Raw genomic sequence first — 14,183 nt, 5'->3', positions numbered from 1 at the left:
TTAAATTAAAATAACCGGTGTAATTTTTAATTTTGAGTTTTAAAATTGCTTTTTTCAACACGTGGACGGGACATTTTTACACAGTTCATTAAATCTTTCATTACGTTGTATATTTTTCAGTGAATGCCAAGGGCATTTAATGCTCAGAAATCCACATACGTTTTTTTCCCTTTCTGGGGGGGGGGTGCCAGAAAATCCATGAAACCTAATGTTGACGCCCATTAATGATAACCGAGCATTTTTTTAAATTAAAATTACCGGTCTATTTTTTAATTTTGAGTCTTAAAATTGCTTTTTTCAACACGTACACGGGACATTTTTACACAGTTTATTAAATCTTACGTTATGTTGTATATTTCTCAGTGAACTCCAAGGGCATTTGATACCTGAATATATTGCCAAATATGTGTACAGCTGATGTTTGATGTTTTAGTTGCATATAAACTGACCCACAAACAAACTCACCTTAAGCAAAGAATATTTTGACTGCTTTGTAACCAAATGTTTGGTTTAAACTGATCATGACGTGCCTCTCAGATGCTAGTTGGCATAAAACTCAGAAATTGTACCTTTTTTTTTTCTCTCTTTTTTCAGTCTCGTTTTAATCATTTATTTTGAAATTGGCAACACAAATTTAGTTTATCCTCATATCCCTACTACTCAGATGCAAGGGTGGATACAGGATTTCATGTTAAGGGGGTCATGCTCAAGAACAGTCTTACGGACAAAAATTTTCTTCTACGAACAACACCCCCCCCCCCCCATAAAACCTCTTCAAATATATAAACAAAAATCATTGAAATCATAAAAACTCTTCAAATATGCTTGCAAAAATCATCGAAATTGTTGAAAAAAATCAAAAAGTTTTCTTTTAATATTAATTTTCAGTTTTAGAATGTAAGCCGAAGATTTTTGGAAACGGCAACTCAAAGTTTACGGAAACTTTGGATGACAAAACCCCTGGTTGACCCAATATTTTCCATAGTACTCGACACATATCCATCTCGTGAGCTGTCCGTATTTTCAATATGCGTATGTATCTGAATTAGATTAGGCTGCCGTGAAAAAATTGTAATTCGTCAAAGGGTGCCGTGAGTTGGAAAAAATTGGGAACCCCTGTTATATGTAGTTCTTTTCTAAGGCTGTTTTTTAACGGGGTCTCCGTCTAATATGGTGGGCTAGTTTACGAGAACTTTTGTATAATGAGCTTGATTTTGCTCTAACACGACCCTCAAATTTTACATTTCTTACACGATACTAAATCCTAAATACTGATTTAAACTAATGAACTATTTACAGCACATTTAAAAATAAACTCAGCACGACTAAAAACGAAACTATCTAAAAATTACAACAGAAATAAATTATAACTCACAGACTTTACATTGAAAAAAAACAAACATTTACACACTCAAATGTTTTATCTATTGAAGCGATATCTAAAGCTTTGGATATGGTTTTACAATAACTATCGTTGATTAAATTCGTTGCATAAAAAGCGATCGGGCGTCAGACACTTCTTTGTTACTTTTCATTAGACTCCTGAACTCAGCGACGCAGACTACTTGTCTCAAGAAAAGCTATTTTTACTTTTCTACATATTTTAAATACATATGCTATAAAAGTGACAGTTAATACCTCCCCCCCTCCCAAAAAAAAAAATTTAAGAACTATTTACTGTTTCTTATTATGGTTTCGGTCCGGCCTTTCTTTTTTTCAAGCAGTCATTTTCACTACTCAAATACAATGAACTTCGAAACAGATAACAAAGTATTGTCACAAATTTTGATGGGGGGGGGGGGTCATGACACTTATGATCCCCCCTCTCCTCCTTGTATTCACTTCTTACGGTTTCGATCAAGTTCAATTTTTTCAAGCAAACATTCAAATGCTGTTGCGGGTTGGGGGGGGAGGACATGACCCCATAGCTTCCCCCCCCCTTGTATCCGCCACAGCTCATATGTGTAGTGTTGTTTTTCACAGAAATAAAGAAATAGACATAAATTAAAAATAGTGACAAAAAATAAGAGTCATGGTTTTAATTTCTTTGTGCACTCTAAAATTTAACTAACCAGCATTTTTTTTTTGTCAGGATAACGCCTGAAATGAACTTTGTTTCTTTACAGATAGGAGAACCTTCGAATATGGAGCTACGTTTATTAACAAGTCAGCTGCAACAGATAACGTATAAAGGTAGGAAGACATTGCTATATACTGATCTTATCTTTGACAGTTTGTAGAAAAACCTAAATTTTCTCAGGAATAATCTACTATAAGTAATGATATTGAATAGAAAATAATTTAAAACTTTGTTTCAATAAAGGCAACAACTTGTAATCTTAATAATACTGATTAAACACAAAAAAGAAAGAGTACAGAGTTGATGAACCAGAAAAAGGGATATCGTTACGGATTATCTTCTAGATGCAGAAAAGACTAAATTATATTTTTGTGATTCTCATGTGCCTACTCTTTTGTAGTTAACCGTATCCAAAAGACTTTGTTTTCAGAAAAACATTTACTCGAATAAACTACTTGCTATTTTCTTGTAACTGATGCCTTACAGTTCTTAAAAATTTGTTGACTATTACTTTATTAGAAATATTTTTTCGTAATACCTTATTTTACACTGAATCAACTTCCTCAATTACCCTTTAATGTAGCAGCTATTAGTTATTAGGATGTTTTCTGAAGTCATATAGAACAGCCAATATGAAGAACTAAACTGACAAAAATTTTAAAATGAGAAAAACAGTTTCGTTTTTTTCCCCATAGCTTGAAAATTCCCTTTTTCTTTTTTTTTTCTTTTTTTCAAAATTATTGTGCTTTTTGGGTTAAAAACTTCAACTTTAGAAACAATATTAAATTCATACATGTGCAGTTTGCAGAAGAAGAAAGATTGCAGCATTTCAGGATGAAAAATTTAATAATTAGTCTAAATTTAATTGAAGTATTCACAAATAATAACGCTGATTTCTTTACAATACGATTTATTTGATCATGGCATTAATTATTACCTAACGGCAATCTTTTATACAATTTAAAAACAATTAATTATTAATACTATTTGAAGCTAACAACTTAAACAGAATTTGATACCCTTTGTTTTCGCCTGTGGCTCTAAATATTTTTCAGTTTGAAAAAATAAATAAATAAAATTAAATTAAATAATACATATAAACATTAAAGTCCTCATTTCTATCTTTCTTCGAAATAATAATAGTTAAACCAAAAATAGTTCTTAAACTTACGCGGACACGGTTAGAACTTACTGCACTTAAAAAAAAATTGAGAATAAGAATAACAATGAACGCGGAATGAAAAATGTTTGGAAGAAAAAAAAAGCACTTTTTAAAGAAACATTTCTTTTGTTGCTTAAATGAAAAAGGAACGTCTGCTCTTGAGAAAAAGAGAAAGGAAAATGGATGGAAATGGAAAAAGTATTTATCTAGCTAAGGAACACAGGTGATGATCGATAATCGGTTTACCGTCAAAGAACAAGTAAAAAAAAGCTTCAAGAAAATCAAAGCACAAGAACCTGATCCATAAATGTTGGTGAAGATCGCGAGAAAAACTCTAGGCCATTTAGAAGCAGATAAGTGTTCTGTTTTGAGGCTTAAGTTTGTAGGATTTTGAAAATGATGGCGATAAAAGATATTTTACCCTGTCCGGGGAAAAGGAAATGAAACCGTAGCTGTGAAAATAGAGCCTATTTTTGACAGATGAAATGTTTCCACATTAACAAAAAAATAAAAGAAATTAATAAATAAACTTGATTTTTCGGGAAACGCTGCGGTATATTTCAACGCAATAACCGCATGAACATCAGATACACATGTTCTGGCCATCAGATGCAGGCTTCTGAACATCCCATGAATATGTACTGGACGTCGTAACAGTTACATTATTAACATCATACACATTAGATGTCATGCGACGGGCGGATGGCCTGCATCCATTAATTCTGCTAATATCGCCAAGAATAAGAATAACAGAAGCAAATTTCAGAAGCAAATACGTGTTCTGTTTATGTGCCTAAGTTTTTTGGACTTGAAAAATGACAAAGATAAGTAATTTTAAACTCTCCGAAGGAAAAGGAAATGAAACTACCTGAAAAAACAGCCTATTTTCGTCAGATGAAAAGTTTCCATATAAAAAAACTTGTTTTTTTCAGAAAACGCCACGGTTTTTTTTTCGTTTACCACAAAAAGGCACTTGACTCCTCCTTTGTCACGTGGTATCAGATGATCTTATTTCACAGTTTTCGGCAGAAGGTATATTCGGATCATAGCGTTTCGTTGTAAAAGCATCAGTCTTTAAAATGTAAGAATAACTAAAATGAGAACAGACAAGTGAAGCAAGTGATGTCAAGGACACTAAGACTGTTTTGCACATTAAAATGCACGCCCAAGTCATCCCCGAGTAAAATGGAACTCTACGTTCGAGGGGGCGCGGCGAAGTGCCTTCTCGGGAAAAACGGACAATATATGTCAGCCCAACCGCCGCATGGACGTCATATGTACATGAACCATACGTCTCATCCGTTGCAATATTTGAAGCATGCGCACTAGATATCATGTGACGAAAAGAACGCGTCCGTAGATATTGTTGAAGATCGCAAGAAAAACTGTAGTCCATATAGGAGCAGATAAGTTTTCTGTCCGCATTTTAAAAGTAAGATCATTTAGTAATGAACATCTTGTTTTTGTTTAAGCTACAACATGTAATCATGAACTTAAATTACTAGCAGGAATCAAGTTTATATGAAAAGTTCTTCATCATAATTTCCTGAAGGTGCGACACATACTTATCACATTTTACGTGTTTGAAGCCTTTGATAGGAGTATGTTTTATATGTTTGCGTCCAGCTAGGAATTAAATCACATAAAAAACGTGCGTTGCCAATATCTAACTGCGTGGCATGGAAAATTGAGTTTATATTCTGCGGTTATTGAAATGTCCGCCGCCTGCCTTGTCTAGTGGTCAGAGAAGTCTGACCGCGACAGGAAGGTTCGGGCATGGACGTACTTTCTCTCTTCTGTCCTTGTCCTTTCTCTGTGTGAATGTGTTGTTATGCTGTGAATGGTTGCCTACCCTATAAACTGGTCCTTATGGCATGTGTGTACTGTAGAAGTCGGACTTCACACCAAATTACGGTACAGTTGGAAAAGTGAAGCAGCGCACCCCAAATTGCCAGCCTAGCTGGCACACGACAACAACAACATTGAAATGTCCGATTTATTCTTTTCATTCACAGTCATTTAAGTACTCTGCTGTGCTCAGCACACAAATCGTACCTGCACTTTTATTCAAAATTGAATTACGGTCACCAAGTGATTTTTGTCACATATTTTACCTAAATAAAATGCATCATAGTCATTTGTGAATCTTTACTACTAATAAAGCTAAAAGTCTCTGTTTGGAGGATGTCTGGATCTCCGCGCATAGCGCCTAGACCATTCGACCGATTTTCATGAAATTTGGCATAAAGTTAGTATGGAGGTGTGCACCTCGAAGCGATTTTTTGAAAATTCGATTTTGTTCTTTTTCTATTCCAATTTTAAGAACATGTTTCCGGGCAAAATTATCACAAGATGGACGAGTAAATTACCAAGTTATCATAACGTGGAGCCGTAACATGAGCAAGTCAATTGGCGAGGAATTCACCATACATCTTTTGTAACTATACAGGCGAACCAAAAGACCTTTTAATTTTCTACTACGGGCAAAGCCGTGCGAGTGATATACGATCTTTTCAAACCGATTTCGCAAATGAATGAAAAATACACGAAGATCAGACTAAACTTATTTACTAATCAGCATACTTAGTACATATTTATAAAATCTTTTTTGAGATATCCATTTCACATATCATTGCATGTTAATTCATTTCTTTGTGAACACTTAGGCAGCTCGCTGTACTCGCTACCGAACGTCGCTCAACTCCCTCACTTCTCTCTCAAAACATTCTTTCCCTCCAAAACCAACGAACTCATAAATGCATCGGGGCTGGCGTCTCAATAACGAGATCATTGAGACCAGATAGATGCCCACAGATCATTATTAATCAAAGAGCACGAGAAGGCACACTGATAGTTACTTCGCATTAAACCAAAGGCAGTTTCCATAATGAAAAGTCGACGGGGGGGGGGGGAGACATTACAACGGGCATGCCTCAATATCATATACTTCCAAACAAGGGGCACCTCTGGTTAATTGACAAAAAGTGTGTTAAGGGTCAAGTCCCCTTAATGTTCCTTTGTGAGAGATTCTACTGTATATTCTGCCGTGGTTAGTACAAATGTCGTATCAGCACATTTTATTGCCAAGAGATGGTTCTTTTCACATGTTTTACCCCCCCCCCCCAAAAAAAAAGGGTTACGGTCTTTTATGAATGAGATTTTTTTTTTTTTTTCAAAATTCTCAGAACTGGAATTTAAATCAAATATATAAAAACGTAAAACTTTAAAAAGTAGTTTCTCATTTTGAGCTCAGCTACAGATATTATTTTTTGTGCTTAGCACGATAGTATTGTGTAACTGTAACAAAATGACATTAAATTTTGAGTTCGCTGGTTGCGTTGATAAAACATCCCTTAAATTCTTTATACACGTAACAATTTCAGTTTGTTACTAGTTATTAATTAATAGTACTCTAATCCGTTCCGTACACGTGGTTATCTATCAGTAAGTTCTGACAATATTTATATCTTCAAATTAAAGTTCGTACTTGTTTCACGGAAAATAGTTTTAATACTGAACCTGTAATTGTTTCAATAAAGTAATCTGTGTCAAGTATTTTAAAACATTGAAATTTGTAAGAAAAACCTGGTATATTTATATAAATAAAGCTCTAAGAAAATCAATTTTAAAACTTTAACGAAAAAATTTCAAATTAAAAGTTTCTAAAGTTTTCCATTTTTCTTTGCAGATCTGAAAAAAAAGACCTTGCATTTCTGAAAAATTTATTTCCCCTTCACATTCTAAGTAAATTGTTGTGTAAAAGCATTTCACTTAAGAATTTCTAGAAGTGTACCTTAGGCTAATACTGCTTATACCAACTTTAGATTTTTCCATCAGTTTAAATAAACAAAGTTTCGTTAAAAAATTTCCACCTCCGCGCAAAAAAGAAATGCAAAACCGGAAAGGATAAAATCATTATTTTTGAATTTTTTAATGCCAGACAAAAGTTAAACAGAAAAGCATTTTTTTCTGTCACTCGGATGCTGCAGCAAAGATTAAGAAAGCTATTAAAAGGAAGGAAAAGTGAGAAATACGATAAAGAAAGAATGAAAAATGCTTTAAGAAGAAAACATTTTTACAGGTCCGAAAGATTTTTCTTTCACTGCCTGGAAGGTTAAATGGAATAGATGCTTCAGGAGAAAAAAAAACGAAAGGAAGGAAATGGATGAAAAGAAAAGTGATTACCTAGTGTATCAAGTTGAAGAAAAGGGGTAATGATCAATAATCGGTAGTGGATAAGGAATAAAACGATGTTTCGAAAATTTAAGTTACATAGCGTGACGAACGTCATATGTCAGATTCGAAAAATAGTACTATATTACTATATTATTATATTATTGCCATATATATATATATATATATATATATATATATATATATATATATATATATATATATATATATATATATATATATATATGTGTGTGTGTGTGTGTGTGTATAGATATATATGTGTGTGTATATATATATATATATATATGTGTGTGTGTGTGTGTATATATATATGTGTGTATATATATATATATATATATGTATGTGTGTGTGTATATTGGTCATTCTTCAAAAAGTAACTTTTCTATCACACGCCTTTTACAGTTAAAATTTTAAGAAACAATTCATTTAACAATGATTTTTTTTTATTTCATCAAAAATATATCTATTTGAACCTGTCAAAATCTTTTTAATAATAATTTTTATTTTAGTATATTTTTGGTTCACAACAAGTGAATTTTCACCTCCGTGGCATGTCACACACCTTATATGACTGTTTATGTTGCTTAATAAGTTGTTTAATTAAAAGCATATACTTATTTATTGATTATTCCTTTCACAAGTATCTCAAATACTAATTGTTTAAGCATATTTGATTTTCAGTCATAGTTGAGGTTGTGAGATTTGTTTTTCGAAGACTAAAAAGATAGATCTTGCTTCAAAAACTTAGTATAGTTATTCTGACTTCTCACCTCCGTGAACTTGAATTTCAGGGATATAAATTAATGTAAAAAAAAGAAGTGAACATGCTTTCATATGCTTCACATGTGCAGATTGTAGCAACGAAAGAAAAAATTCTCTTATATAAGATACTTAACATTCCTTTTTCAAGACAACGGCAAGTAAAATATCCCTTCAGGTTACTTTTCCCTTAATAAAATAAATAAAACGATAGTACATTACAACACGTTTTTACATAACTTCATTCGATTAAAAGTAAAATAAATTCATTGAATAGAAGACATTCCATCCACATCATTAGTGTTAACGCCATTTTTCTTTTTGTGTCAGTTACTTAATAACATTTTGCTCGCAATGTTTTGCGTAGTTGAAATTAGCAGTACTTATCTATTTTCTGTAATTGTTTATAATTCTCCTTTTTCTATGATGTTTGGTGATTTTCCGGTTATTTTCAAATAGCACTTTTTTCAGCGTTCGTTTTTTGCGGTTTCATGAACTGGCTCTACATTTCAATCATGTTTGCTTAAGATGTTTTAAATGATCTTTTGTGTGAGCCTCATTTATAATTTCCTCTAACCAAGTGGTCATCGCCAATAATTTTTGTCTATGTATAAAGTTACATGATATATTTTTTTTTTTTTTTTAGAATTGCAAAACATGAATTTGAGGGGGGAAAAATCAACTTTTGGCGAAGGGGGAAAAAACGCTTTCCTTATCGATAAACGGATTTACCTCACAAAAACAGCGAAATGTGCCAAGAAAAAAAAAGGAAAAAAAAGGCGAAACAGGGGAACAAAAGGAATTATATCGGAAATGGCGCTATCGAACGGTGAAAGTAAGCTGTTGCCATTACAGGCAGGTGAACTTTTCACATTAGGATCAAAGTTCATGGTTTGGAGAAAGTGATGACTCAATAGGTAAAAAAAAAATGCTTTAGCCTTTGTTTTTGCTAGCTTCTAATTTTCAACCTCTGCTTTCACGGTTCTAAAAGTTTCGATTTCGTTAAAAGCCATAGCATCTGTGGCATTATCTTTTCCGTTTTATTCCTTTCAAATGCATTTATATGGCACATTTTAACACATTTACAGTATTTTTCAAATAGCCTGTTTGGGTGAATTTGCTGTATGAAACATGGCAGGTCCCAAATTTATTGGGTGACAGTCAAGAGCAGATAATCCTTTACTGAATGATTAAAGTTTTTAAATGCACAAATGCAAAAAAAGTTTAGACTTATATAGCTAATATATCTATGGCTAGGCTTGCTAGACGTCAAGGTTTCAAGCCAAATTCCTGTTGTCCCGACCAGCTTACTTCACGTCCCGGAGAAGATAAATTTGATTACAGATGACCAAAAAAGTCCAAACATAATGAACTGTGGATGATTATTTAGGATAATTACTTTGTCATTTAAAACATAGACTTGTGAAATTACTATAGGATCAGCTTGTGAGGATTTTTACGTGATAAAAACGGAAAAAGACTTTCTACAAAAGATCTTAGAGAATAAATTATACATGTAAAAAAAAAATGTTGAAAATTTTATTCCTCGTTCAAAGTACTTTTCTTACAACAGTAAGAAAAGTTAAAAGTAAAAAGTTTAAAATTGTTATTGCCCCTGGTTAAGGCTCATAATTAGTTACCATTTATTTTTAACATTAAAAAAAACACTATAAAATATGCTAAAAATCAGCCAAGGGTGTTTTCCCTTTTGAATACTCGCAACGAGGGAGGGGGGATTCCGGTGCCCCGGTTGAACATTTCAGAAATCTGGTAAGCCTATCTATGGCAAAAAAGGTCAATCTGCACGCATTCATGTATCGTCGCCTCAAAACAGCAGTAGGAGATCTTATGGTTATTCCTGGGACTAGGTGTCTTTCTGTGTATCTGAAGGGAGGAAATGCGCAGTGTTGTGGTATTAAAGTTACTCATCACCCTCAGTTTTGTTTTTACAATTATGAGTTCTGTAAAAGATCCAGTAATTCAATTACCAAGAAAATTGCTTGAAAATATACTTAACCTTTTCAGACGTGGCGTCCGGTATACCGGACATGAAATTGAAACAGCTGCTAATCATTTATTAATTGAAAAAATTACGCGGTTTTTTTCGTAGTTAACTCTTTACAGTCTGCTTATTATTATCTGTGCAACATTTTTTCATTTTGGGATTGACAACATAACGAAATAGGGATTGGGAGAATGGGACTGGCTCATTTTCCCAACCACGGATTCTCGTCGCAAAAGTGAGGATTTTTTTCTGATTTTTAAAAATATATAATTTTTTAAAAATCATTTCAAATGCTTATATTATGTTTTAATATTGTTTAGAGAGTATTTTAAAAAGAAGTTTGTTTGATATTTCATCGTTTTTTATCTGAAATATGTATTTCGATAACAAATGTCCGGAATATTGAGCCTGTCATAAATTTTTTAATTTTTCACCTATAAATTTAAAATTTTGTCTATAAGATACTCTTTACCATAGTACTCTGTCTATGATAGGGAAGAAAATGTAATTATTTTATCATCTGTATAACTATATGCAGGGTATATATAGATGGCAATCATACATCCTATCCCTCAACGCCTTAAATTGCATAATAAATGCAATTCACACTTCAGCAAACAACTAAACTTAGCAACAAAAGCGCATTTTTGAACTTCCACTGTCGACCTAGAGACGTGTGCCATCTAGTACGAATAAAGTCAACATTGTCGGTGATTAATCGAAAACACATTTTCTAGTAATTTTGTTTTTTCTTTACGTGTTTTGAAAAAAAAAAGTATAAGAAGAAGAGGAAAATGTTTTAAACGGAAAATAAAGAGACCATGATCATTATTACGAGATATATCGAAGTCAAATCAATATCGATTAACTCTTTTTTGTCGCATTTATTTGCGATTCAACAATCACTATGCTATTGATTTACTGGATGTTCTTCATATGTGTTAAAGCGCAAACGCTTCGCTTGAGTCAACTATGTTGCGATCGTGGGAAATATAGGCTAGAGATTCTAATTTTTGTTGCTAATGTTACTTGCCTAAATAACATTTCATGTAAATACGTTTTTTTTTTCAATCAAATACGGATTTCAAGACTTCTGTTGACATATTTCTGTCCTTCATCAAAAAATAAAAAATAAAAAAAATTCAAAATGCCCCAACTGGACACAGTGTTGGTCATGTTAATACACAAGTAAATAAACTTTTACGCTGATGTGATTAGCAACGAAATGAAGTTTTAAGAGTTATTTTTAAGGAAGAGTGTCATAAAATGTTTCAAGTAATTATTTCTAGTTTGGAGAAAAGCGTAAGTCTGATTCACAGTTAATACAAACATAAGTATGGATATCTTTGCCAAAATGAGTTCTGTCCATAATTTCAAGAGAAATTAATTTCCTTTGAGTTGTTTTGGTCAACTCTTAGCATTTTTGGGGAAAACAACAAATATAGGGGTTTAATGATCACACATATCTATATGACCCAAGCGTGCTGTATCAACTTGACCCAAGCTAGCCCATTATATTAACTCAAAACTAGAAAGGAAAAAAAATAGCTGAGAGTATAAGCAGTATATGTTAAGTAGAGTCATGTCCTCTAGTCAAAAAACACCAGAGTATCTTGTTCAATGTGAAAAAGTGTTGAAAATATTAACATGATTCAATGGGCCTTGCTAAATATCCCCAAATTGAAACCAGATTCGAAAAGTAATTTTTAGTGCCATTTTTTCCCCAAAATGGCGTTATAACGTGAAGTGGAAAATCATAACCTTTGCAATATATCCCCAAGTTGGTGCCAAATTATAGCATCACTTAAGTTTGCATTGAAATTAATGTTTGTATATGCTCTAAGACCATTAAAAAGACCCCTTTTGGAACATTCAAGTGCCAACAAATGAGCACAACTAGACCCCACCTGTGAATATAAAACTTCAAGCACTGTTTTTGAGTTACTTTAGATACATACTCACATGCAGTCGTCACGAGAAAACGCGCGGTAATTAACTCGGAGTCGTCGAAATTGTTATTTCGCATGCCCAAGCGTTCTTAGGTTCATAAGCATGTTCGAGCAGTTCGGGAAAACCACTCAACAGCCAAACATTGGTAAGTAAAACGAAAAGTTAGCCTGAATTGTAAGTGATTTTTTTTCCACAATTATATTACATTCTTTATTATGTGAAAGGAAGTAAAAATTAAACCCTACACTGTGAAAAATTCAGGAAAATTTTCTGGTAATTGTTACTGTAAAATAGCAGACTTAACTCATCGCTGATTTTTACGGTAATTTATACCGGAAAAATAATGGATCCCAGCTCCAATTGGTTGCTGTGGCCTACCGAGGAAACCGTAAAATTTCACAGTAACATTTGATTTTTACGGTAATAGTTACCGTCAATTTTCCGGAAAAGTTTTAACAGTGTACAACTCTTAAAAGTGTTTATGAAGGGACAAAGTTTTAGTCAGGAACTCGAAAAGAAAGAACTTTAGGCAGCTAAATCAGACATAGTTCAAATTCTTCAATGATATAACAAATTCTGGTATGATCTTATACATCTAAGAACAGTTTGGAACTCCAAGATAAAATGTTCGCTTATCATTACTGAGTCCCACTAGCAGAAAGTGCGGTGTGAACTAGTAGTTCTAGGGTATTATTATATAAAACCTCTTTTCTCAGGAGTGTAATTCGGCGAAAAAGAGTTTTCAGCGACTCTAACAAAATTCTCCTCTTTTTCTCCCGAGAGCGTTTAAAACTGCCAAATGTAACATGTGAAAAGCACTATATGTAGTGCACATTGTTTACATGCAAATAAAAGCCCTAGACATTACTGAAGATTACCAGGTATTATCAGGCGCGTGCACAGGAATTTTGGGGTCCGTCACAAATGACTTTTACAGGCCTCTTAGATATTGTTTATCCCCACATCCCTTCATATTTCATCCCTCAAATTTAAAATTTCGGGCCCCCTTCAGACTCGGGCAGAGGCCAACCGTTGCCCCCCCCCCCCGTGCACGACTCTGTGCGTTTGCCGTCTTACCTTTTTCAAACTCAGGTTGAAATATTTTAACGTTTTCAAAATCATAATTTGTTTAACCATCTTCACATGTTAAAAATATTGTCAAAATAATTTAAAAGTTCTTCTCAGACGATTTTATTCTCGTCTTTTCAAACCTCACGTTGTTAAAGTATTTCTAGATATTTTGCTCGGGTCTTGTCATACTTTAACTGAAATGGTTTTAAAGTTCAAATCAGTCTCACATTGATTTCTTTTCCCGTTACCATAAGTTTAAAAAGAAACCAATTCTAAAACTTATAATAAGTCTTTCGAAGCAACAGAAACCTGTAAGTCAAACTTCATTTCTGAATTCGGAAAATACTACCGATTTTAAACAAAATTGACAAATTCGTATCCCGCAAATACAGATCCTAAATGATATAAAAATCAGACAAGCAAGAAAAAAAACGAAAACTGTTTTATAAAAGAAAAGAGTAAAAGAAACACATTTTATTTCTTGCTAGGAAACTTTTAGAACTCGAGAGTAAAATAGATCGTCTGTCTGAGAAAAGAACATACATCAAGAAGAAAATAATAATCGATAATCGGTTTACCGAGCCGGGAGCATGAAAAACCATCCACAAAATCAAAACCGAGGCAAACTACCGAAACAAAAGGACACATTCGGGAGCGACGCTATTGAATGCGGAGGCTGTGACCGCTTATGTGTGCAGGTAGCTTTTACTATTGGTTTCCAAATCTTGGAACAGTAATGAATCGATAGTTGTGAAATGTTTCGCTGTTTGTTCTGCTAAGGTTGTAATTTTCAGTTGTGGGCCTAGTTTCGGAATTTCTGACATCTGTTGTCTTATTTCTTTCTTTCGTTCTTGCTGGAAGTATCAGATATTAGATAGCGTTGCATCATGTAAGAATTCTTTTGTTGTTTATTTTTTTTTCTTTGCGAAGAATGTTTACTTATTACTAGAGTCGATGGTGAG

The 14,183-nt window shown here is 33.3% G+C and overlaps 1 protein-coding gene across 1 annotated transcript in view; it reads left to right on the top strand.

Annotated features, from left to right (window-relative positions):
• The window catches only part of LOC129222290 (carbonic anhydrase-related protein 10-like), a gene marked incomplete at its 5' end in the record, with an annotated part of 229,274 nt that overhangs the window by 134,154 nt on the left and 80,937 nt on the right, over positions 1–14,183 (top strand). The window contains one exon of the mRNA XM_054856776.1: positions 2,127–2,193. Coding sequence (XP_054712751.1) covers positions 2,127–2,193 — 67 coding nt within the window. The remainder of the gene's footprint in view (positions 1–2,126; positions 2,194–14,183) is intronic.

The sequence above is a fragment of the Uloborus diversus genome, chromosome 5, assembly GCF_026930045.1.
Source record: "Uloborus diversus isolate 005 chromosome 5, Udiv.v.3.1, whole genome shotgun sequence".
NCBI lineage: Eukaryota > Metazoa > Arthropoda > Arachnida > Araneae > Uloboridae > Uloborus > Uloborus diversus.
The sequence above is the reverse complement of the archived record's forward strand: the minus strand, read 5'-3'. Positions and strand labels throughout refer to the sequence as shown.